General features: G+C 40.6%; 1 protein-coding gene across 5 annotated transcripts in view; it reads right to left on the bottom strand.

Annotated features, from left to right (window-relative positions):
• The window catches only part of SH3RF3 (SH3 domain containing ring finger 3), a 394619-nt gene that overhangs the window by 45989 nt on the left and 321079 nt on the right, over window positions 1-27551 (bottom strand). For all 5 annotated transcript variants that reach the window (XM_075918091.1, XM_075918083.1, XM_075918106.1 and 2 more), the window contains 3 exons: window positions 19857-19957; window positions 15699-15869; window positions 9706-9956 (listed from right to left, as the gene is read on the bottom strand). In XM_075918091.1, the coding sequence (XP_075774206.1) occupies window positions 9706-9956; window positions 15699-15869; window positions 19857-19957 (523 nt within the window). The remainder of the gene's footprint in view (window positions 1-9705; window positions 9957-15698; window positions 15870-19856; window positions 19958-27551) is intronic.

Below are 27551 nucleotides of genomic sequence, written 5' to 3'. Positions count from 1 at the left end.
TGCACATCCATGGGATTTATTATTCAAAGTAAACACAAATATACTCCATTTTAAATTAAATGTCTACTTCATTCTAATAGTTATGGTTAACTCCTTGATAATTTCTGGGGCTGCCAATTATTATAACTACATCAGCAGGAGATAGTTTAAATTGTTTAAAACTTATCTTGTATTTCTGAAATATCATTTAACACCCCCCCCCCTCAAAAAAACCTGGTACCATATTTCAGGTTTAACAAAATAAGTTAGCACTTTAAAAAAGAGAACAACAAATGACTATACTGTTAAGAACTAATTAGGTAACATCAATCATTAAAGCACTTTGAGATCAGCCTTGTTTCTGCCAGGCAGGTCCTAAAGGGACTGTGCAAACCCCTTTCTTTTTCCTTCCACAGATGGGTAAACTCTACTTCACCTCAGCTGATCACCATCAAGAACTAGGGAATTACTGCGCATCTATGTAACAATAACTATAATACACTATTAATGCCAGATCTCCAAAGATCCAGGAGACTATAGAATATTTCATGTGTCAAAAAATATAGCACACAGCTCCACTTTCATTTCCATGTCTATCTTTTCTGATCTCCCAGTTGGGTTTGTTCCTTTGCGACAACCTGAATGCTGGTTATGGCAAAGACTGTACAGTAGAAAAGAACATGCCAGAATTAAGCACTTCTGATGCCTACACAATTCTGCTGTTCTCTTCCAATCCCTTTTCTTCAGAATATTTTTATGCAGCACTAAAATCAACCCGGGGAGTTCAGCTATGGGATATCACTGAACAACATTATTCTAGTACAATTCAAAAAACTATATTCTATTCATATCCGTCAGAACAGCACCTGCTCTTACCTTGTGAGGGTTTAAAACAGCAATGGACATCATCAAACTGATCACCATCTGAGGTCATAAAGCAATTTCACCCCAATCTTATTCTTATGTTATACACAGAACACTGAATGCCTATTGCGTTTTTTTTTTTAGTCTATTTTTGAAGCATCAGATATTAACCAACTTTGCCAGGTAATCAACAAGATGGACACTGTGCTAGACAGACCCCTAATATAGTCCAGTACAGCAACTCCTATTGATTAACCCTTCTCTTTCCCAGTTACTCCCTGAACCACAGAGTTCCTTTTTATTAATGTTGCATTTAGCAAACTACCAAATCAGGCCTGTATACAGAGGGGGAGCGAAGGGGGAGAATGCATCCCTGTATGATCCGTCATGGGGCTGATTTTGGCCTGGCTGGAGAAGGCTGGGGTGGCAAGTTGCCCCAGCCTCCCTCCCCTGTGCTCTGGCTGGCAGGGGGAAGGCAGGAGCGGCTCACTGGCCGAGCCTCTCTCCCCCATGCTCTGGCTGGCCGGGGGAACGCTGGGGCTGATTTCTACCTCCTCCCCCAGGAGTGAGGCCAGCAGTGAGGCTGGGCCGCTCTGGCAGAAGCAGGGCAGCCACCTGCCTCTCCCATGGCTTGGGCCAGGCTGCCACAGTCGCGGCCTGGTCAGACTGGGGCTGATTTTGCCCCCGCCTTCCCAGGCAGATGGGAACTTTCTGGAATACTGTTTTTCATTAAGATATTACAGCAAAATCCCAGAAGGTAATTTCTATAAAACCTTTATTACTGTATACATTTTTAGTATGTTATAACAAATTCATTTTACCAATCACTGTTTCCACTGAAATTTTTCATTAACCTCTCATGCACACTCACTGCATGACTATTTTAAACTCCTTTATATTTAAAAAAATTGCGGTCCACATTTACAAACAAAGCACCCACCCCCCACAGAAATTCCTGCATACAGGCCTGCAAACTGTTGCTTATCTACCTTGACTTTACAAGTCCATGTTCCAGGTCTGAAAAATACTGCAAACTGCCAGATTGGTTCCAAGGTGAAATGGTATGTCTCTAGATCTCTTGGATAAGAATACAAATTATGGAAATTCATTGCATGCTGCTATCCCCTCTAGATTTAAAGTTGATTCACTAGGCATACTTATATATTTTATTTGTTTAATGCAAGGGGTCAGTGTTTCTAGACTTGAAGGAAACTGACAGTGCCAAAATCCGCAAAAGAAATGGTCAGAGAAGAATCAGTTGTGAGCAAGGCTTCTACACATCTGTGGGTTTGGATTGTGTTGGGTCAATCATTCTATTAGTTGGCAATGTTCATTGAACACTATTTTCCTTCTGGACTGCTCATACACCATTTTCTGAGAAAATAAATTGATTTGTTATTCATATAGACTGCAAGCCAACAACATGACTTGAATATTGTGTTTTTGTGTGTGCATGTATATACAATTTAGCTTGGAAACACCTACATTGGAAAGCAATCTGTTATGGCCATTGTGGAATGGTGAAAGAAACTGAATTGGAATATTCTTTAAGTCAATATTGGAAATTCTGTTTACTTTCACTTTGTGAGTTACATATTGAGGAAAAAGGTGGACAAATTGGAGAAGGTCCAGAAAAGAGCAACAAAAATTATTAAAGGTCTAGAAAACATGACCTATGATGGAAGATTGAAAGAACTGAATATGTTTAGTTTAGAAAAGAGAAAACTGAGGAGGGACATGACAACCGCTTTCAAGTACTTAAAAGGTTGTTACAAGGAGGAGAAAGAAAAAATATTCTCCTCAACTCCGGAGGATTGGACAAGAAGCAATAGGGTTAAATTGCAGCAAGGGAGGTTTAGGTTGGACGTAGGAAAAACTTCCTGTCAGTGGGGATAACCACTGGAATAAATTGCCTAGGAAGATTGTGGACTCTCTGTCATTGGAGATGACATGGAAAGTATGAGAAGCAGACACACAAAAAATAAGTGCCAGGAAAGCTGTATTTCATGAATTATTCTGCTCTCTGAGTACTTTGCATGCCAAGATTTTGGAAGGCTATTGAGACACAGTGTCAGAATCATATGGGTCATGGAGAATGTGGGGAGTGTGATGATACCCCCCTGATACTTTATGAAATTTGCTTATGAATATAAATATGCATACCTCAAAGATGCTTTGGACAAAATACCTCATATAACTGATCAATTTTAATGTCACATTCTGCTGCATTTGTATATGTTATTTGGGGACAAGCATCATTCTTGTATGTAAAGTTAGGAATATGAGGTATGAAACTGTTTATGGTTTTAAATGTGCAAATGTAAGCCCTGAATAGTGCTCCAGGGAAGGCTTAATGACTGGACAATCAACGTAATGACTTGAGAACAGACTTGTTTGTCCTTTTATTCTAAGCACTGGTTGGTCTTAGGAAGACATGTGACCTTACCACCTTGGGGGATAAAGGGAGGAATAGTTTGATCAGAAGCTTCAGGGAGTAGCGGAGTTAGTCTATACAGGTAAACTGAAAAAGCAATACTAGTCTGGTAGCACTTTATAGACTAACAAAACATGTAGATGGTATTGTGAGCTTTCGTGGGCACAACCCACTTCTTCAGATGACCGGAGTGTTGGATGTCTAGGACCAAAATTAATAGGGAAGATGGGAGTGGGGGAGGGGGAAGAAGGGAAAATTGGGAGGGGGGGAGATAAGAAAAGGCAGTGGGTAAAAAATATATCAAGGGAAAGCTGATCTGGAAAGCAATAGGGAAAACAAATAGTCTATAACAAAATACAGGACTATGTAGCACTTTAAAGACTAACAAGATGGTTTATTAGATGATGAGCTTTCGTGGGCCAGACCCACTTCCTCAGATCAAATCAAAAAAATAGTCTATAAGCACCTAAAGACTAGATAGTCAAAGGGGACAAATAAGAACCATTAATTAGCAAAAAACAAAGAGTCAGGAAACACTTACAGACTGATGAAACATCTTTCTAGATGGTATCATGAGATTCTTCAAAGACAAAGAATCAGTGTCGCCTTCATTGTCTGATAGGTAGGTAATGACCTAACCATCTAGTATCTTTGTTTAATCCAGAGGTGTGAGAATTGAACTTGCAAATGTGCTGAAGTTCTAGTCCTTCCCTGTGTATTTGGACTCTTGAATGATTACATTTCAAATGCAGTTTACATAGGTGTTAATGGCTTAAGGTAAGAAAGAAAAAGATTCTTTTAACAGATTTTTTGGGAGTGTTGCAGATATCTAAAACACTGTACTCAAATTATTTTTTTAAAATCCTGTGTTACTAATTAATACATAGTACACTATATTGCATTAAGGCCAGATCTTTGCTATGTGGTAGAGTTCTGGCTCTTATGAGTCAGAAATATAAAGTAGTAGGTGTGATGCTAGTTTTGTAGGATGAAACCTTATTTGCAAGTTCTTTGAATCATGCATCTGTTTACAAACCCTGAAACCATGTGTTAATTTGTTTTGAGGCTTCTACTCTTTGAGTTGGAGACACACACAAGGTGAAAGTTTCAAAGCACGAGAACTTTTATCTGTTTTTAGAGCATAGATCCTACACATTCCCCTGAGACACTCTATAAGCCTAAGTGAATGCCTTTCTAGTGTCAGTAAATATTGTATTAGTCATGCTTTCCTTGCAAATACTATTTCTAGTTGACTCATAGATTTGTTTAGCATCTTAAAGCTGAGCTATGTGCGGATAATATGCATTTTGCTGTGTTTACTAGCTGGAATTGTTAGAAAGGATGATGATACATGTACTCCATGTATTAATTTTCTTTTTTATTTGATTTCATATTAAATATCATAAGCATTTCTCCTTGTTAACTATCCCTTGTTTTCACATATTTTCTTTTTTATCTTGTTTTTGTTTGCATTGGTGATGCATATCCACAACATTGCCTCAGTATTGGCGATGCACATAAAAATTTCAACCTGCCCAAAAGAAAATTCACTCTGCCCAAGGATAGAAAATGTTAGAGGCAACACTGGGGAGCCCAGGAGAGCCAGAAGGCAAGTATCAGTGGTACCAGGAACCGTCTCACAAGGTCATCTGTGACAGCGACCCGTCACGGGGAGTACTGGCAGATAAATTCTGAAGGCAAAAGGTTAGCTGAAAGATGAGAAAGGGAGGTTCTGCTGCATCTACCTGGGGTAAAGTTATTTTGCAATTGCAACCACATACTCTCTTAGTTCAATGAGAATACTTCTTTATGTAAACACAGACATCTGAAGCAATAGGAGCTGTCTGAAAGATTTCAGAGAGCCAAAGATATATTATAAAGTAAGGCTTTATAATTTTTTCCACAAGAGGCAATGCAATTGAAGTGCAGATTAGCATTTTATCACGCTTCATTTGCATACTCTCTTTCGTTCCGTTTTTGTGCTAGGGGTTTTTGCGCTAAAACAGGGAGTGTGGCTGTGGCTGTTTTGCACAAAACCCCCTTTTTACACAATATCCTTATGGCTCTCAGGGACAGGCATAAGGATCTTGCAGAAAAAGGGGGTTTTGCGCAAAATGGCCACAGTCACTGCCTGTTTTAGTGCAAAAGCGGTGAGGAGTCCTGTGGCACCTTATAGACTAACCGAAGTGTTGGAACATAAGCTTTCATGGGCAAAGACCCACTTTGTCAGATGCATGTAGTGGAAATTTCCAGAGGTAGGTATAAATATGCAGGCCAGAATCAGTCTGGCGATGACGAGGTGGATCCAATCAGGGAGGATGAGGCCCACTTTTAGAAGGTGATCTGGAGGTGTGAATTCCAAGAGAGGAGAAGCTGCTTTTATAGTTAGCGAGCCATTCACAGTCTTTGTTTAATCCTGAGTTGATTGTGTCAAACTTGAAGATGAACTGTAGCTGAGCAGTTTCTCTTTGAAGTCTGGTCCTGAAGTTTTTTTGCTGCAGGATGGCTACCTTTAGATCTGCAATTGTGTGTCCAGGGAGATTGAAGTGTTCCCCTACAGGATTTTGTATGTTGCTATTCCTAATATCTGATTTGTGTCCACTGATTCTTTTACGTAGGGACTGTCCAGTTTGGCCGATGTATATAGCAGTGGGGCGTTGTTGGCACATGATGGCATATATTATGTTAGTAGATGTGCAGATGTGCATACTGTTTTAGTACAAAAACCCCTAGTGCAAAAACAGAATGAAAGAGAGTATGCAAATGAAGCGTGAGAAAATGCTAACCTGTGCTTCATTTGCATTGCCTCTTGCGAAAAAAGTCATAGTGTAGAGAAAGCCCAAAAGCAGTATAAATTGATACTAACTTGATTACTTTCCAACAAGTATTCCATTCCTGCCTCCTAAGACTTTCCAAACTGTGAATATGTTTCAGACCATATATGGTCTGACTACAAGAGGTGTTGGTGACTGGAGAAGAGGTGGAGCGTAAATCTGGAGAACTTTCTAATCTATTCATTTAAGAAGGACATAAGCATTTACAGAACATTGATAAAGGAAGCAAAAGGAACACAAAATGAACACTAAGGACAGCAGACTTACAGATGATAACAAATTGTTTAAATCTACTAGTAATGAAAAGAATCCGCAGAAAAGAATGGGTCATTACTAGAGGGCAAAGGTAGAATTATCAATAATAATGCACAAAAGAAAGAAATGTTCAATAGGCATCGCTGCTCTGTATTTGAAAAAGAAACAACAGGTAATATAATCATATTTATCAACTCTTTCTGTTCTGCTAATATCGTATGTGTAAGATAAACTGAAGTTAGACATTTCTAAATCAGCTGTTCCACATAACATGCATCCAAGAATTTTAATGGGTGAGGAGCTTGCAAGACGGCTAATATTAGTTTTCAAAGTCTTGGAACACCACAAAAGTTCCAGGAGACTGGAAGAAGGCTAATGTTGTGCCAAGGGTAAACAGGATTATCCAGGTAATTGTAGGCTTTTAGTCTGACATCAATCTTGGGTAAGATAATGGAGCAGATGATACAGGACTTGATTAATAAAGAAGTAAAGGAGGATAATATAATTATTTCCAATCAACATGGGTTTATGGAAAATTAATCCTGTCAAGCTAACCTGATATTTTTATGAGATTATCTTTGTCAACCAAACTTGTTACATGGATGTACTATACTTAGCCTTCAGTGAGTCATTTTATTTGATACCACAAGACATTTTGATTAAAGAACTAGAAGATATAAAATTAACATGGCACACATTAAATGGATTAAAAGATAATTAATGGATAGGACTCAAAATACAATTATAAACAAGGAATCATCACTTTAAAGGTGCATTTCCAATGAGGTTCTACAGGGATTAGTTTTTGTCCGTTCATTATTTAACATTTTTATTAATGGCCTGGAAGAAAAAAAGTTAGCACTGATACAGTTTGCAAATGACATAAAAATGATCAGAATGGTAAATAATGAAGAGGCCAGGTAATTCACACAAAGCAATCTGAATTGCCTGGTAAGCTGGACTCAGGGAAACAAAGACTGTAGGCTATATTTGCACAATGGGGGACAATTGATCTCACAATGGCTGTGAAGCAATGACGGCGAAAAAGATTTGGAGGTCATAGTCATTGATCAGCTAAACATGAACTTCCCATGCAATGTTGTGGCCAAAAGCACCAAAAGGAAATCTCAAGTAGGATTTTTTGACAACGGTGTGACCATTGCTAAAATGTCCACAGTTCAAGAAGGATATAGATAAATTAGGGGAGGGTTTAGAGAAGAGCCATAAGAATGGTTAAAAGATCATGCCTTAGGGTGACAGACTCAAAGAGCTCAATCTACTTAAACAGAAAAAAGGTCCAGGAGTGACTTGATTACAATGTAAGGGTATGTCTATTAGGGATGTAAAACTTCGTTTAAAAATATAACCATGTAGTAACCACTAAAAATCTCAGCAGTTACATGGTTACATGCACTGTGGGCTCTGCAGTATAAAGCTGCAATAAGCTTTACTGAAGAAGAGGGAAGAGGCTTTGCTGCCACTGCAAAGTTGCATCCCCAGGAGTGGGACCAGCAGGAGCTGCTGCCGGCCCCACTCCTGGGGAGCCAGCGTGTAACCTTTGGTGGAGGGGGGAGGCAGCCTGGCAGGGTCACAGTCAGGAACTGCTCTGGTGGGCCCCACGGGCTTGGAGCAGCCCCGTGCCTGGGATGGTCGGGGAACTCCTACTGCCTCTACTGGTTACTGGAACCGATAAGCTTCATCCTTAATGGGTGAAGTTAACCAGTTAACCAGTTAACCTTTTATACTCATAATGTCTACACTACACAGCTTTTAGCGACAAGGCTGTGTCAACAGAGCCCTGTTGCTAAAAGTCAGCACGTGTGAATGCTGTTTGTTGGTCAACAAAATACCTCTGACCCCTAAAAGGGGGGTTCATTTTTGTCAGCAGCAGAGTGCTCCTTCTGACAATGCAGTGTTCACACTTTTACTTGCCATGGCAAAACTTTGGCGTTCGTGGGATTTTTAAAGCACCTGAGAATGACAAAAGTTTTGTTGATCAAGTGTAGACACAGCCTAAGTAACTACGTAGAGAATGAATATTCAATAATGGGCTTTTTAATCCAATAAAAGTACAACATGATCCTATGGATAGACTTGGAAGCTAGACAGACTGAGACTGGAAATGAGTGTATTTTTACAGTGAGAATAATTAACCATTAGAACAATTTACAAAGGATTGTAGTAGATTCTCCATCACTGGCAATTTTTCAGTTAAAATTGGATGTTCTTCTAAATGATACACTTTTAGAATTATTTAGGGGAGGTCAGACTAGATGATCACAATGGTTCCTTCTGGCCTTAGCTTCTATGAATCTTCTCTCTGAACTACAAAAAATATGATAATTAGATTATATCCTAGAGTGACTTCTATTCATGTAAAGACACGCCACTGTGCGTTATAATGAAAGAATTAGAGTCTATGGTCTTTTCAATAAAATAAGATTTAGATTCATGTGTATTTGATTACTTTTCCACTTGGCCTCTGTTAGAAGGAGGTCATCAGACTAGATGATCATAATGGTCCCTTCTGGCCTTAATCTGTGAATCTATGCTTTATATTGCAGCATACCTTATCTAGGCTGTTGTGAATCTAAAATCTTCAGTTGCCAGCATTCCCTAATGCTTCTCTAGCTCAGTCTCCATAAACACACTGGCTCAAGTCACCATAAAATACTAAAAACAAAACGGCTTTACATTTTGCCATCAAGATCTACTATGTAAGGTAAATTTACCTTTAATTTACTCCACATTGCAACTACTTAACATAGGGGAAGAAGCAGCACAAATTCTGCTTCTGAAAACCCCGCTTTGCATCAAAAAAGAAAATTAGACACAATAGTCCCCCTGCTGTGCACACCTCTTATTTGCATTTCAAAAAAGTGGCACTATTTTTTGGATACCTTCCATTGCCACTTTTACCTCCTTTGCCTAATATATACCTTTCATCCTTGAAGCCTAGTGAAATATTTCTTTATTTTAAGTCCTGTATTTTATCTGTCAAAGCCAAATGAACTCAGAAATGTTAATCTTCTTTAAATGCAGGATGCCTTATTCTCTAAACTAAATGATGTAAATATTTGTAACCAATGTAATCTATTTCAGCTGTGACAACAGTACAATCTGATAAACACAGCATAGTTCCCAGAGATCAATAGAAGTCTGTAAATATTAGGCACAAATAAAATATATCCTATTATATACTGGCTGAGCTTTGACTAACAGGAAAGGCTTGCAAAGGAACCTTGTGGGAACAACAGGATTCTAATGGTTTGTTCACCAGGGATACAATGTCAAATTCTGAGAAGGGAAGGCAAGAGGCATTAGGGAGCCTATACATACCCATCTGCATGGCACTGCGTGTCTGGCTGACCATTTGCTGGGCTGAATACCTCATGCAGTTATTCATCTGAGGAGATGCTGTCTGTTGTTGGGGATGTGTCTGAGGTGCAGTGATTGGAACAACAGGTCTGACAGCAGAGGTTGGGTTTGTGAGGCTTGCCCCTCCTGGGTGAACAGCTCCTGGGGATCCTTTTATTGTCTGAGCCCCACGTGATAAGCTATTCCTGGGTTGACCACCTCCTATAGGCACTCTAAAGAGAAAGGAAGTGTAATGTGAAAACTCTGTTAAGACATATAGTTACTCATCTATTGCAATGATTGCTATAAATTACCAGAAGTTCCCTAAAGTGAGACATGATACAAATTAAGGTATTCAAATGAAGTTTAAAGTTAAGTCTTATATGTTTGTTTATATTTCCTAGAAAAATATGTATTTTGGTGGAATTTTGCTCTTTTTCCTCTGCCCCACTTTTCCCCACTCCTTTAACTTGTCTGAAGTCTAAAATTTCTGCTTTAATTTATTCTAATAGACATCTACATATTATTAGCTAAATTCAAAAGAAAAGGATGTTGCTAAAATGATGTTTTGTACAGTAAAGCTATTTTTGCAGGTTGCAAAGGACAAATAATTAAAATGAGCAACGAAAATATTAATATAGAGCTTAAGCAAATTTGCAAATCCTTGCAAATTTCTGTGAAAAAAAAAAGATGGGAAGCATTAAATCCCTGCAGTATGCCTGTTGAATCAGAGTGGTAATGTTCAGGTTTGGAGTGGGAGCCCAAAAACAGCTGGATTGGTTGGCTTTCGATTTTCCTATGAACATGGGCAGTTGGTGCAACTAGGACTGGGGGAGGCAGGTCCCAGCACCACCTACAGCCCCACTTCACCTGCTGAGGCCCCGCTCACCCTCTACTACAAGGAGAGGAGGTGGGGCACCCTGCTGAGTGTGCACCCCTCTCCCATGGGGAGGGAGGAGGCCACACAACCTGAGTCTCCCTGGCCCCGGAGCACTGGGGAGGGAGGAGGTGTGTATCCCCAGCCTCCCTGGCCCTGGAGCATGGGAAGGTTGGGTGCTGGGGGCAGCAACACTCTATCCCCAAAACACCTACAGCAGGCATTCTGGGGTCAGAGTGTGGGAGGGGCCATGCCTGGCGGTTTGGGAATTCAAAGCCTTCCCCCGCCTAGGCTACCGGACACCCATGCATATGAACCTTTCACCCAATTCTAATTCAGAAGCACAATAAATGAGCCCAGAGGCGTTGTGAGTTTAACTGACCTTACTTGGAAGGGAGATCTGTTTAAAAAACGAACATGACACCCACCAACAGCCCTAACAGCTCACCTGCACTGAACATATTCTCTTACCTGCTTGGCCCTGGAGATTTTTTTATTACCCATGATGTCTGGGCAAGCAGAGAAAAGAGGATGAAGGACTTAAGACTGTTTCATTATGCAGCCAGCGCATCAGAGCCCGGTTCTCCTGCTGACCAAAGTCTACACTACAGACTTGCATCAGTTTAGCTATTTTACTCAGAGGTGTAACAATTCATACCCCTGAGCAATGTAGCTAGGCCATCCTATCCCTTGGTGTAGAAAGGACTATGTCAACATAGCAACCACCTCTCGCGGAAGCATATTAACGACATCAACAGAAGCAACTCTCCTTTCAGTGTAGAAGTGTCTTCACTAAAGTGAACCTACAGCTGCAACTTTTTAGTGTAGACCTGTCCTGAGTCTCATTCTTTCCCTCCACTGACCCCAGTAACTCTGCAGTCAGCAGGGGTGAAAATGCTGCACAGATGCCAGCTGTCTATTTGCTCTGACATCGATATTTATAGCGTGTTCTCCTCAGCCATCCAATTGTCTGGTCTTCCTTCCCAGCAGGAAGTGCAGTGAAACAGAGCAATCAGCTTTGTTACTATTCTGTTCTCATTGCTCTCTCCTGTCCACTTTAGTGCACGGTGATCCAGAAGAGAGGAGAGAGAAGAAGGTAAAGGGAAGAATATGAGGAGATGACACATGAGGGCAGAGAGAACTAACAGGATTGGAGATAATGGAGTGAGAAAATAAGCTCAGGGGAGAGGAGATAATGGAGGGTAACTAAGGCTTTGTCTACACTTCTGGCCACATCAGCACTTTAACACAGCAGTTTGGTAATGGTACCAGCCCTGGGAGAGATCTCTCCCAATCTGTAAGTAAACTACCTCCACAAGGGGAGTAGCTAATAGCACTGGGAGTTTATTTACACTGACACAGTGCTGTAACTTGCTGTGCGGAGGGTGTGTGGTGTGGTGGGTGTGTGTGTGTGGGGGGGGGGGGTAAAGTTACAGCACAATAAAGTGGCAGAGTAGACAAGCCGAAAGACCAAGATGTAGCAGGCTGGATGGGTGAAAGGACTTAGAGAGAGAAATAGTTTATATGTAATGGGGCAGAGAGAGGGGAAAGGAGGAGAGAGGAAAAACATTGACCATACAAATTAGATAAAGTGAAAGGTCAAACCAGAGAAGAAAATCTTAAGTCCTAAGGAAAGCGAGTGAAAGGGGAAAACAATTAAAAAGGAATAAATCCGAGGGAAAGTATGTAAAAATACTAATGAGAGGATGCAACAAGATAGTCAAAATGTGAATACAGGAAGAGAAGGAAGAAAAATAATAGAAATATAGATTCCTACATGTTTTCACTTTGTATAAAATGTGTTTTTTTATGTTGTTTTGAACCCATCATCATGATGGTGTATTTGTTTCCCCCCCAAACTGGAAAATCATGAATATTTCCCCCACTTCCAGACAACAAAGGGGTTACACACTGTTTGTCCTTTTGCTTTCTATAGGTCACCCTCAGGGACTCTGTGAAAGTTGATGAATAGCCAGGAATGAGTAGGAAATGAGAAAGAACTGGCTAAATCACCTGCAATAGGCTTTATTCACCAATAAAGCAACATGCACACCTCTGTGCTCACAAGCAGAGAGACACCCCTGCATATTTAAAATTGCAGCTGGGGAATCCCATAGGAACCCACCAGGAGTGAGAGCCTGAGAGATGCTTGAAACTAGTACATTTCCTGGGTAGCCGTTCCTGTCCCCTCCCACAACTGACTGTGAACAGCCCTCCCTCTCCCCACCCTGCATGGTCTTGTTTTGCTGGTTGAAGGAAAAGAAAACAGGTAAATCAAAGACTATGACAAATGGGAGAGTTTGTTTTTTATCATATTTTTCTTGCTGTTTTCACTTAAGGTACTGCATATGTAAACAGACTGTTTTAATTACATGTTCATTTTCAATGGATCATAAAATTAACCATACAACAACTCATGTGGTGCAGAAAGCATTTTTGCCTTTTAGCACTTTTCAGTGTCTTGTTCTAGTTATGACATGCTGCATTTAGCAAAGTCTTGCTGATCTGGATCACCAATACCACGGCATGAACCATTCACTTGTTAAGAGCTAAAGAGTCAAGTACCGCAGGCAGTCAAGTTGCTGTATAAAAATCAGGAAAAGAAATTTAGCTTGGTGAATAATTCAGGCATTACAAAGCTGCAGTGTTAATTCTTTTGTCACTGAAATGTAACCTTGGAATGTCAACTAGACGACAGGTGTGGCAAAGTGAAAACAATGTTACAATTATTCAGAGTGCAAACCGTTTTGGTTTTTTTTTCCCAGTTCAGGTTCTGATTTGATTGCAGTCAGTGAGATGGGTTTAGGTCTGGTTCAAGTCATCAAAAAACCCCAAACAATGGTTCAGATATTGGTTTGAACCAATTTGGATTAAATATCAATCTTGGTGTAAATTCTAAAAAGAAAATTAAAACTTAAAATTGACAGTATTTTGTTTTTTGGACATTTATTTTTCATTTTATATGAGATTTCTTAGTGGTTTTGTGCTGTCAAATAAACACAATGTTTTGAAGAAATTGAGCACAATAAAATAATACCTTCTAATATTTATTCTCTCATATTGGACTTCTGTGGTGAAAGGATAAATTTGAGTTTGGAGGCTGGGCCCTGCCTCAAGTGGGGCAAGTAGTAGGAGTAGATATCTCAGGCATTGGAGATGGGTCAGAGGAGGACTGCCCAAGGGGCAGGAGGGTTGGGGAATCACTACCTTTTCCATCTGGTTTATAGAGTTATGGTTAACTTCTGGGATCAAGGAGAATTCCACCTCTTCCCTCCCCAGGAACAATCACAAAGATTGTTCATCTGTTTCTGGGTCCCACTGCTGCCTGATGTGATATACAGGCTGCTCCCAAAATTTCCTTTCTCCTCTCCTACTCTTGTGGGCTGGCTTCCTTCTATTTGCATGTTATTCTTTTCTTGTGACTCTAGAACCCCAGAGTTACAAACCCCACAGTAATGAACTCAATGGCCCCCTGAGGTCTCTTCCAACCCTATGATGCTATGAACTGACCAGTTAACCACACACCTCTTTTGGAACTGGAAGTATGCAATCAGGCAGCATCAGGGACAAAACAAACAAACAAACAAACAAAACAACCCCAACCCCCCCGCCCCAAACTAAAACACAGCATTTTTCTTCCATATAGTAAAGTTACTAAGTTGTATTGATTCCATGTTCAGCTGTAAAAATTTGAAAGAATGTTTTGTTCAGAGTTATTAACATGTCAGAGTTACAAACAACCTCCATTTCCGACGTTTTGTAACTCTAAGGCAGAGGGAGATGATGGGGGTGTTAACACTCGACCATAGCAAGTGGAGGCTCCTCCTTCTGCCTGCAGCTCCACACACCATCCCATGCTCCTTCTGGGGAAATAGTGAGGGCTTGCCCTGCCTCTCCCAGCACTGAGGAGCTGGGCCAGGGAATAGGGGCTTCCCTCACCTGCCTAGTACTCCTGCCAGGAAGTGGGGTCTGGACAAGGGGGCTTGCCCCTCTGCCTGCCAGGTGGAAGGGGCAGAGCAAGCCCCCACATACTGACCTCACTCCCCAGCAGAGGCACTGGAGAGGCAGCTCAGATTGTGCCCATTTTTCCAAGGTACCCCAATTGGCTGGGAGGTCTCGGCATCGGCCATATTGGCTAATCCACCACCACTCTGAGGTTCTACTGTATACTGGGCAGGTCTTTCTAGCACTAATCACATGTCTACTTGTTATTTTGTTGTCTTGTTTGATAATGAAAAATGGTCACTATTGTTTTTTAGAATATTGATCTTAAAATTCCTGAATCTTTAACCATCAGTTCAGTTCCAATTCAGGTTCAGTAGGTAGGATAAAATTATTGTTCGGGGTTGGTGCTGATTCAAGTAAAAATATCAGTTCAAACTGGAACTTTGTTTGGTTCTGGTTTCACTCTATTTATTATGTTTGCCTTTACAATTTATGCTTGTCTTTAATTTTGTCTGTACCACATACCGTACATTGCATGTAAACCAGGAGGGATCATATCTGAAACCAGCTTCCAGGTTTTCTACAAAATGCTGTTAGAAAAAAACCTTTGTTTTGGAATTGCAAAACAAAACTCTCACCAATGAAATATTGCAAAATCCAAAACTATGTTTTGTTTCACTCCATTCTATTTCTGAAACACAGATAGATGTAGCAAACTCACCTTCCACATCTGAACTTTGGGAATTTCTGATAAAATGAATCTCAATTTAAAAGGACCCTGCAGTTTTGGTTTCATAAAAACCAAAATACAAATGATGAGGTATTAAAACACGAAACATAATCTCTCCTTATTTTGCTCATCTCTATTAGTTCCTTTTTTTAATATGGGCTCCATAGCCCATAGGTTCTTTACAATAATGGGACAGGCAATCCAGTGAAATATAGTAATTTTAAGCTATTAATATCTCTTGAAAAAGTGAATAATTCTAAAACCAAAATCAACAATCCAAGATACCAGAGATCCTAATGGTAGAAAATTGCCATTAGAATTGCTTTTGGGGATGAGTGTGTAATTTAACACTAAATCTACCCATTTTTTCATTTTTCTTTAGAAGTTGGAACCTATTAATAAGCTCTGGCCAATAGTTCTCACCTGGAAACAGGAGTCACATAGTTGCCTGGAAAGACTCCAGACATTCCAGTTCTCAGAGATGTCCCCTTAAACCAGCCATCCTGACACTTCTCAATGACCCGATACATTTCACCTTTACGCAGCTCCAACTCATCATTCTTCTGAGGCTTGTATGCATACAGAGCTAAGTAGCTGCAGGGAAAAGTTACACACATGCTGAGCAAATAGTTGATGTCAAAAATAAGTGATGTTCAGGTTCTTATTTCAGTCTAACAATGTAGGAAAGCCCTGTGAGACAAATGATGCTCAGAAACGATGACTCAATTGGGGGAGGGATGTCAACATGTAGATGACTACATGATTAACCAATAAGCCAGTGCAGCAAGTAGGGGGTGGTAGTGGGAGCTGGTGACAATGGGGAGCCAGCTTTAATCCAGCTTCCCATGAGCACAGGCCCCACCAGCCCTGGTGGTACTGTCTCTGATGGAGAGGCAGTAGTGCAGAGAGTGAGGGAAGCAGGTTGGAGCAGATACATGTGTGGAGCCGGCATTTAAGCTGGCTCTGCAGACCCACCTGCTCCCCTATTGCTGCTTGCTCCCTCTCTGCCCCCCCGGTGCAGCTGTCTCTTTCAAAAGCAGCAGTGTGGTCGGGGGCGGAGGGGGACAGCGGAGGCAGCTGTGAAGCAGCCTCTGTCTGCTGAGAGACTGGGCGTACTGCAGACAGAGGCTGCTCCGCGACAGGAGGCCCATCTGTAGGGGGGGGTCCAAGCTTGGACCCCCCGCAGACAGAGGCTGCTTGCTGTATCAGAGGTATCAGCATGGGGCAGCAGCAGGAACTGGCCTGTGAGGGGAGCACACAATGCACAACTAGCCAGCAGCACTCACTACCACTAAGCAGCATTGAAGCCAAAATTTTAGCAGGATTCATAAATGGATTAAATATACATACGGGTAGCAAGAATGTCCAGAATTACAATAGTAAGGAGTTTTTAAAAGCCTACTGTTTGGGGAGGATGTAAATTAGCATGCTCCAGCCCTCTGTGTGTGGATAAGATAATATTTTAACAATGGTCTTCAGGCCAAACCATTCCCCTACTTAGTCAACACTCCCATTAAAATCAGTGGTAATTTCTCTACAGCAAAGATTTAAAGCTAGTCCTATGTTTTTTGTATGCATTATGCTTATAATCTTAGTTTTTATTTCAATTTGCACAAGTTAATCTTGATTTCAATATCCATAACTTTTTATATATTTGAATTATACTTTTATTTATTCTCTTTGTTTAGGATCCTTCCTTTCATCTCTCTTTTGCTCATGCTTGATTACTTCAGGGACATGACTCAGGCTATGAAATACTATAACTTATGGCTGCTAAAATTAGTCCCAATGTTTGGGGAGATACTTGTTGAAAATTCAGAATGATTGCTTATAGTTTAGTGGATAGCTAGAAAGCTTGTTAAGGAAAAACAATAAGAACAACCTCCGCTCAGCAACTTCTATCTTATAAACAAATCAAGATTTTTTGACACTATTCCCTTGCCTCCCTTACAAAAGGAAATTTCCAACCACCCATGTTTATAATTGCTCATTCCTAAATGTTGTTTTGAAGGCAAATACAGAAGGACTAGAATAAGAAGGTAAATTCTATACAAATGTAGCAGAATCTCCTCATATTGAAGAAAGCTTAAAAAGGGCTCAGTACATAACCTCGTAGCAGAGAAACAAAGAAAAAGTGAAAACTATAACCACAGTGATTGCAGATCTGCAACCAATAAAAATGATGCTTGGCTTTTTTACTTCTAGTCTTTAGGAATATGATGGAAGAATAAAGTCTATGGCTACGTCTACATTGGCATCCCTTTCCAGAAAAGGGATGCTAATGAGACGAGTTGGAATTGCAAATCCGTGGGGGATTTAAATATCCCCCGCGGCATTTGCATTTACAAGGCTGCCGCTTTTTTCCAGCTCGGGGATAAGCCGGAGAAAAGCGCCAGTCTAGACGCGATTCTCCGGAAAATAAGACCTTTTCCGGAGGATTTCTTATTCCTACTTGCAATTCCGACTCGTTGCATTAGCATCCCTTTTCTGGAAAGGGATGCCAATGTAGACGTAGCCTATTAGTTTTCTTATTCTATTCCTTTACATTACCTCCAAGTATATATAATATTTGATAACAGTTCCTCAGAGCATGCTTAGGCTCATATACTTGGCTCCATTCACCATGTGCATATGATATAGTTATATTTCATTAGTCAACAGACAAGAGAAACCATTCTGTGTATTTTTTTTGTTTGGTTTGTATAACCAGGCAGCAATGATCAGGTTAGTTGTTGCTCATCTCACCGAAAACATGAGGCTGCATAGGAACTGAAGAACATTGACATGCATGTGCCTGACATGAAACAGTGCTACATGCTCAGTGCTTATGCCTTGTCATCACAGTGCTCTGTGAGGGTACAATGGTGAGTGTGTGGCTGTACAACTTGGGACCAGAAAGCATCACTTATCTCTGGTTAGTACTTTTTTAGGTCTTTATATTATTAGCCCAATTCAGAGTCTCTTGTAGCCTGTCTTAGACCTTCTTACCCTTTTTGTCCAGTACAGTAAAACTCCAGTGGTCCGGCATCCAATGGTCTGGCACTCCTGATGGTCCAGCACCATCTGGAACCCGGAAGTGCTCCGGGCAGCCAGACAATTGGAGCTGCGCTGCCCCCGGCTTTCCCGATTCAGTCGCTGCTGAAACTGACCAGCGGCTGACTTGGGGAAGCTGGAGACAGAGCAGCTGGGGTGCTGCCGAGTTGGTCCCGCAGCGCTGAGGGGTGCATCCCCCCCACTCCACCCCAGACCCTTCATAGCCCCCCCTTCCTATAGTCCTGCATATCTGATAATCCGGCTCCCCCTGGGTCCTAAAGGATTATCGGAAGTTTACTGTACTTGACTTGGGCTAGAACGCTCCAGAAAGCTGTTCCTACACTTTGTTTGGTACTGATGCCAAAAGCTTGCAGAATTCATAAAAGGATTACACATGCACATGGACACCAAGCATGTCTAGAGTTACAATAGTAAGGGTTTTAAAAAAACCACAAATATTTTGAAAAAATATACATAAATTCTCATGCTTCAGAGCATGAGGAGCAAGCCTGTTATGGTCTTACTGATAACTGTATCTTGGCACCTCTGGGTTGTGATTTGACCTAAGATATTCTTCTTGTTGAAATTGTGAATTCTGGAACTTTTTTTGTAAGGACTTAAGTACCAATTTTATCCGCAGGTAAGGGAATCTTCCCTGACTGAGAAGAACTAGACTAGGGCACTAAGCATCTGAAAAGGTAGGAAAAAGAGTTGCCCCAATATATATCATCACATTAATATCACAATTCCACAGAGTGATTGCAGACTATTGATATGATTCTCTCATCAGAACCTCAGAACAATGAATGATGTTTTGTATCCTCTAAGCTTTAGTACCTAATTGTCACAGAATGGGTTTACTAAGGGCTAGATTTCATGCGTTTTGAATTTCCCATTCTATTTAAAGCAGATCTGTAATCTCATTTTACATGTTTGTGTGTGAGAATTTCAACTACTGTTTTAGGATATTATACACATACATATATGCATTTTTAGGTTCAGTTGGGTCTTCCTATATTTTATTAGATGAAGGGGTTCAGTAATTTAATAAATAGGTACCCAATATATTCAATGGTCTAGGAGAGAATTATTGTAATGGATCCTATCACTCTTTTACTCCATCTAATGTTCCATTTGATGTCTTTGTTTATTGTACAGAAGAATGTGATTGGACTGTTTTTATGGCTAGCCACAGTTCATCTGAATGATGATTGTTTCAGTGGTTTCAGTGTATGGAAATATGCCTTCCTAAAGCCTTAAATTTAAGGGAGCTGGGTTTCTCTAACAGATAGGCACTTAATTTGCTTCACAATGATTCATACAGCTGTAATAAATATTATGGAAGCTAAAAATAAAATACTGTATAAAGAAAGGTGACCTGGTCTTTCACTGTTCATTTTTCAACTTCAACAGAAGGTTAGAGATAACTGTATTCAAAGAGCTATTGCTTTGAGAAGTCTCTTTTAAATTAAAAAAAAAAAAAAAGAATCAAACCCACATGTGATTTGCAAAATGCCTGAGTGTGATTAAGATAAAGTGGCTGCTTACATATTGAGGGGAAGCTGGACTTTTGTTGGTGTTCCCTGATCTCCAACTATTGCACTTGTTCTGGGTCCAGCCACTGTAGCTGTTCCAATTGAGGAGGAATCCTGGAAACATAAAAATAAGAGACAAAAGAAGTGAAATATGCCATTTCCCTAAAACACAGGGTAAAATACATCTTTTGTTAGTTTCTGAGAAAAGCCTATTTCCCAGATTCACCCCCTTAACTTACGTTGTATGACATGGCATTTAGCCTCAGAAATTCTAAGAATATAAGTTCAGGCACGAGGGACACTAGCTTAACATTTCCATAGGCATGTCAGACTAGCTCAGCTGTGACGTGAATTTGAACCTTAAAACATTTACCAAAGCAAATCCACTTGGCTAGCTTAATATTTAATATTGACCAGTTCAATCTTTATGTCCCTGTAATGGTATCTATTTAATAAGAACATTTTTTCCCCAACTAGCTCATTTTCTTATCCCTAACACTTTGGTCAGGTATGCAGAGATTTCTTTAAAAATAGATCATTTTCACTCTGAAATATATGGGCCAAGTTAATATGAAATACTGGTGCCACCATGGTTTTTACCCACTTCTTATCTACAGTTATTTAGCTTCCACTATAAAAAAAATACACACTTGCTATCTGACAGGGCTAATGGCAGGAAATGCTTGAGCATCATTCAAAAACACAGCGTTAATATTCCACCCTTTGGGGCATGAAAAAAGCATTTAAGCCATTTTGAGACTAAGATCAAGAAACAGTGATGTTAAAAGCCAAGCATAACAAACTTAACTAATAAGGAGAAATAACTTAACTAGCTACTTTAAAAAAAAAAATCCACTTTATGGTCTCAGACCGAGGCCCACTGAAATTTCCAAGCTACAGTTCTATCAACTATTTGTCAATCAGTAAGTCACATTTATTTTTGTTTAAATAAAAGATTTATAGTCATACACAACTAAGGAAGTCAGATCTTTTTGTCTGGGCCAAGATTATTAATGTATCCACAGTTCTATAAAAGGCCTGCATAAGCTACTTTAAAAAAGAATCAGGAAATCCAGTTATAAGCACAATTGCCCCAAAAATGTTAACCCTTCTTCCTCCCCAAAGAAAATGAATGAATTTTTGTCTATATTTTCCACAGACAGCTTTGATTTTCTTGGAGAGGGGAGTCCCTGGCCACAGTGTACCATGAGAGATGCAGTCTGGATGACAAGCTAAGTCCATAAAAGGAGAATGAGGACATGGGGCAACCAAAGTACTATTCCCATAAGGCACTGCAGCAGCATTTCCAAACAAAAATGTTTGATAAAAATAATAAATAAACATTTTCCATGAAAAGGTAGCACTTTTCACACAACCTTCCTCTCCCCCCCCAAGAATAATATTTTATATTGAAAAATAGTTCTGGACAGCTCTAATTGTAACATCTGATTACAATACACTCAAAATGTGGAATGGGATGGGACTTAACTGTATTGCACAAGAGTCATGTAAACAGATTAACACCGTAGACACACTTTACATTGGGTAGCTCAGCTCCAACTCATAATATCACCGAAGAAAACATTTACATTCAAAATAGATGGTATAATGAAAAATGTTTAAGGAGAATTTAAGGGAATTATAGTCATTCAAACATTGAGGAAAAGTGATTTGTGCACAGAGGGGGGAGCACAAGCACATTTCACTGTTCCGACACATGCCCCTTGGCGGGCAGCCAAAAGCATCCCATGTCCCGAGAGCTACTTTGACTCTCCACCACAGCTCTGCCTTCTCTCTGCACTGGTCAGTGGGACTGGATGGGTGTTCCAAGGGGATCATATTGCAGTATTCATAGGCTGGGCACAGTGAGTGTATTTTACCTGCAAGCTGGCCAGCTGCTGGGGGAAATGCTTCTCTTTAGGCATAGTCCCTCCCAGAACTTGCCTGGTAGGCAGAGACATCCCACCCACAGTCTGGCTTTACTAGGGTTGCCAGATGGTTTAACCAAAAATACTAACTTCCCCACCACCCCACCAAAAAAAAAAAAAAAAAAAAAAAAAAGACCCCGAGAGTTATTAAACAAACAAACAAACAAACAAACAAACAAACACAAATTTAAAAATAAAACAGCATTAAAATGGCATGGCCCATGGCCCTTTTAAGTGTGAGCAGATTCAGAGCAGGGAGAGGAAGAGGTTGAGCACTAAGACCCAGGGAAGGCATTGCTTCCCCTTGCTTGGGGTCTTTAGGCTGTTTGCTGGCAGCCATCTTGTTTTCTTGGACAGAAAGCAGCTTCCCTGAGGAACCAGGTAATCAGGGGGACCAGAGTCTGGGGGTGGGGGCTCCGGGGGCTGGGCCCAGTTGCTGAGTGTGTCCGAAGGGTTGCCAGGTGTCTGGTATTTTCATCTCCTGTCCGGTAAAAAAACAAAAAATACCCGACATTTTAGGTGTCCAGTATTTTCTGATTTTCTTTTACCGGACAGGAGGTGAAAATACCTGACTATCCAGGTTAATACCAGACACCTGGCAACCCTAGCTGTAGAAGGGATGGTTCTTGTATCTATATAGGCTCCTCCTCTGAAATAGCAACATTCTTCAAAAGACTTCGTACACTGTAGTGTCTGACTGGTCCATTCATGGCAGTCACATGGTCCACAGAGGAACAAGTAAGTATTGATCTGCATCAGGGCTCACAGAGGCCTGGTCTATACTAGGACTTAGTCCAAAATAAGCCCCCGAATGTCAATTTTGTAAGCGATGCGTCCACACTACCAAGCCTGTTATTCAGGAATAAGGGGCCACGGAATTTGAACTCTGCACTCTTGATTTTCATGAGTAATAGTGCTATAACTGAACTTGTAAGTCTGAAATAACATTAGTGTTGATGTTCCAGTGCCACTAATTCAAACAAATTAGCTTCTGGGAGGCCTCCCATAGCTCCCCAGAGTGTTCCCTGGGGCGCTGAGTCCAAGGCAGTGTGTTCACATTAACAAAGCCTGCCTCAGACTACATTCGATTCTTCTCCATAACGAGGACATGGAACTTTGAATTTGTAAACTCAGGTGCCCAGAAGTCAAACTTAGTACATTTGAAATAATCTCCTAGTGTAGACCTGGCCGGACAGAACTGGCCATTCAATTAGTATCAGTAAGAAGTTCTCCCTCATAGGGTATAGTGGGATGTTTCAAATGCGTAGTTTGGTCATACATGTTGTGAAGTATAAAATAAATTTTAACTACTTCCTTCAGGTGCACATTCTACGCTTAAAACTTCTGTCAGGCATTTATTTGAGGAATTTGCTAATATGGGTAAATGAAAACAGTGTAGCAGTGCAGGAGCAGCTCACCAGAATGATCACAGGAACTTAGGGTGTTCCGCACTTTTGAAAACCAGTCTTCAGGTATCTCTTTAGAAACTGAGCATTATCCCACAAGAAGGTACAAGCCCCTTAGGTATTCCAAAACAGTACGGGTGGAAAAAATTGGGAGGGAAGAAAAAATAGATCTTGAAATAATTGGCTAGGTTTTGTCTCCCTTGAAATCCTTGGCACTCTAAACATTGGCAACAAATAAATAAAAAATTAACCAAAGGCTTATGTGTATCCATTTTTATTGCAAAGATAGTAAAGAAACAAATCATTATTTGCAGAGGTGGATGCGGATTTTCTGATGTATACTGGTGAGAGGAATTGCTAAGGTAATGCAGCCCCTTTCAAAAATCAGCATTACTGGGTTAATCTTTCTCTGAAAAAGAACAGAGGACAGCTGGGATAACAGAGAGAGGGCAATGTAAACTCTACAATACCGGAACACTGCATGTGGACTAGTGCACTATATTTTGAAAAAGTCTTGAGATTTGTGTTCAGAATTCAATGTCATGAATGCAAATGGGGTTAGTCTCTTATTAGAGTTCCAATTTATCTACATGAAAAAGCCACAGCTCAGTCTGGCGTAATTAATCATGATTGGCAACCTCGGCTCAAGAGATGACAAGAAATACAACAGCAGGTCTCATCTGAGGTGTCTTTGCAGAGTTGTGGCTTTAGTCAATGCAAATAAATGCTTCCTTTTATTGTATACAAAACATATTCACCATTCTTTAAAAAATTGTATGCTTCTACTTATTTCACTTATTGCTAATTATCCAGCATTCTTTGTCTCCAAGAAATTGTTCTTGTTGGTGAATAGCCATTTATATGACCAATAATTTGTGCATGCATGTTTGATGCAACCACGTGAGCAATGGCTCTACCCAAATGCATATTCAGGTAGGCTTTGTGTAGATTGCATCCCTTTTTCGTAAAAGGGATGCAAATTAGACGTATCGCAATTGCTAATGAAGCGGGGATTTAAATCTCCCCTGCTTCATTAGCATAAAAATGGCTGCCGCTTTTTTCCGGCTCGGAGCTTTGCCAGAAAAAAGCGCCAGTCTAGACGCGGATCTTGCGGAAAATAAAGCCTTTTCCGAAAGATCCCTTATTCCTCTTAAAATAAGGTATAAGGGATCTTTCAGAAAAGGCTTTATTTTCCACAAGATCCGCGTCTAGACTGGCACTTTTTTCCGGCAAAGCTCCGTGCCGGAAAAAAGCGGCAGCCATTTTTATGCTAATGAAGCAGGGGAGATTTAAATTCCCGCTTCATTAGCAATTGTGATACGTCTAATTTGCATCCCTTTTACGAAAAAGGGATGCAATCTAGACATAGCCATGAAGTTTATGGGGAAACTTTGGGTCATGCATTGTGACAACCATAGCTTGGCTTACATGATGCAGAGTTTTTGCAGCTTACAAATATTCTGTATAGATTTACAAAAATTCCAGATGTTATTCAACAGATAATAAAAAATAGAGAAAAATTGAAAATGTTATTTTTACACACATACAGATTCATCTTAAGGCATATATTGCAGTTTAATTAAGAACTGTTAAGGTCACTTGCTAGACTATAGAAATTCATGTAACAATGACACTATAGCACCCTCATATTACATGCAGGCTGTGTCTACATTGGCATGATTTTTGCGCAAAAGCGTTTGCTTTTGCGCAAAAACATGCTGCCTGTCGACACTGGCGGGGAGTTCTTGCACAAGAACACTGACATTCTAATGTAAGAAATCAGTGCTTCTTGAGCAAGAACTATGATGCTCCCGCTCAGGAATAAGCCCTCTTGCACAAGTGTTCTTGCGCAAGAGGTCAGTGTAGACAGGCAACATGAATTTCTTGTGCAAGAAAGCCCGATGGCTAAAATGGCAATCGGAGCTTTCTTGCTCAAGAGAGCATCTACACTGGCACGGATGCTTTTGCACAAAAGCACATCTCTTGCGCAAAGGCACATGCCAGTGTAGACGCTCTCTTGCGCAAATACTTTAACGCAAAAACTCTTGCGTTAAAAGTATTTGCTCAAAATCATGCCAGTGTAGACGTAGCCACAATGTTTGTGTTAAGATGCTAGATCCATATATGATGTTGCTTCAATGCAGTTTACGCACATTGTGACATTTTGTACCTTGGGAGAGTACCCTGTAATAACCATATTCCTCATCTGTATATAATTGTGATCTTGCATATAAATCATGCCATGCGACATATGATCTGCCGAAAGTCCTGTCTCTGTGTATGTATATCATCAACGCATGTTAAATTATAAGAATTGTCTTGTATGGTTTTCATTAAAATATGTTTTGGATTTGGGAGGTGTCTGGATACTATCTATCTATCTATCTATCTATCTATCTATCTATCTATCTATCTATCTATCTATCATCATCTTTTCTAGAATGTGAAGCAAAGAGGGCTGTGGAGCTACTTCTGCAGCCAAGAATGGTACAGAAGGAACTGAGGAAGGCTGGACCGGGCATGCTATATGTTAAGGTGTTGAATGCTTGGGAGATACCTATGGTGCATGTGCGACCCAGCTGACTACTCTGATCTGCGGCACCAGGATGAGCCGACACAAACAGTGAAGAGCCCACAGGGACATCAATAGAAGAAGAATGATGTCCCTTGTCTGCCATATTTAACAAATAGCCATGAAATAGCAAATAATTTTTTTGCTATAAATGACAAGTTCATTCTTCTTAAGTAACACACAGCTGGCAAGCAGATTAGAATGAAGACAACACACCTGGGAGCTAACCTTTTGATGCTGTGTACCTCTGTGCTACTGTAAATGTAAACTCTGAAAAATAATAGAAAGACTGCTATGTGAAAGATGCACACATGCAGAGAGAAGCTGAGCAATGGAATTCTTAGTCACAGTACAAGTCTCAAGGCCTTCACATCCATGTAGACATCTTGTACTTAGTTAATCTGGCATACTGCAGCAGAGGGACAGCTGGCGTGGCTGAGTTTGATTTTGGATTTTCACTTGGGCAGATCCAGTGGCCCCAATACTCCCGCCCAGCTGTGAAAGTAACTTGAAATTTCTTACAGGTACTGTCCTATTGCAACCTTGGTCTCTGCCAGCTCTTTAAATAGCTGGCTTTTGCTGCAGCCTAGACAGCTCTTGTCAGAGCTACACCCCAGGGCACATTTGCTTACTTTCACCTCTGCTCCCACCTTTCTTCTGCACTACAGTGCAATGTAGAGAAGCCCTATTAAGACACAGATACCATAGCCTTGTCTCTGGGAGTCCTGACTCCTGGAGCTGTGGGGATGATGCCATAATTTATTTTTTCATTAGAAAACAACATATAATTCTAGCACATGTGGTTGCATAGAAAACCTTAAAAACACAAAACAAGTGTAACCAATTCAGAGGTACCTACCTGACTCTCTTGACAGCCTGAAACAACAGCTCTGAGAGATGTGAACCACCCCATTCATATGCATGAGCCATTAAATCTGAAAGACACTGGTCTGGTCAATCCCCTGCAGACAACACTGCAGAATGTATGTAGCCCTAGCAGCTGCCACCCCTTTGTGGCTATGTTCTGCTAGTGTCAGCAGGAGCACTCACGCCCCGTTCCATTTCCTCAGTCTACAAGAAGTGGAAAAAAGGAATATTGGGGCCACGGATAAGGAAGGGGGTTGGAAGTGTCCCATGCGTGAGTGTATCTGGGGTCTTAGATTGCCTTAACCCAACCCTGATAGCAAGAGAATGAAGAGTCCTACTCTCTGGCCCTCCAATCTGGTGAAAACAAAGCATTCTTGGGTGTCCTCGTTAGAAGCCTATATATGTAATGACACTGCATATGCTTATGGCTTAATATGAAATGTGTACGTTAAGGTATTATGCATCCATATGGACCTGACGGTTCTTAGGGTCAGAATCGGACATCAGGTATGAACAAGTGACCCCCCGGAGTGGGAGCTTGTATGTGTGTATCTGAAGACTCTTTATGTCTTTCTTTATCCACTGAATGGAAAGTAATATTCAGAAAAGCCCTACAACAGCATCAAACAAAGGGCATCTGAATATCTATACAATGACATACTGAAGAGTCCAGTTCACAGCTTGGACTCCTCAGTACATTACAGACATGCTGCCTCTTGGGTCTGCTACCATAATGATATTATTTATATGTATATCTACGTACAGCTTGAAAGCTACTAAAACTACAGAAAGTTACATAAAACTATTACTGATGAACTGACAATATTAAAAGTAAATTAAAAGCCCCCAATAAGGGTAAAACTTCATCCCAAACTCATTCTCCTGGTGCTTTCCCTTCCACTCCCTTCCTGCATGACAGATGGCAGTCCAGTTTT

This window comes from Pelodiscus sinensis, chromosome 1 (genome assembly GCF_049634645.1).
Source record: "Pelodiscus sinensis isolate JC-2024 chromosome 1, ASM4963464v1, whole genome shotgun sequence".
NCBI classification, from domain to species: domain Eukaryota; kingdom Metazoa; phylum Chordata; order Testudines; family Trionychidae; genus Pelodiscus; species Pelodiscus sinensis.
The sequence above is the reverse complement of the archived record's forward strand: the minus strand, read 5'-3'. Positions and strand labels throughout refer to the sequence as shown.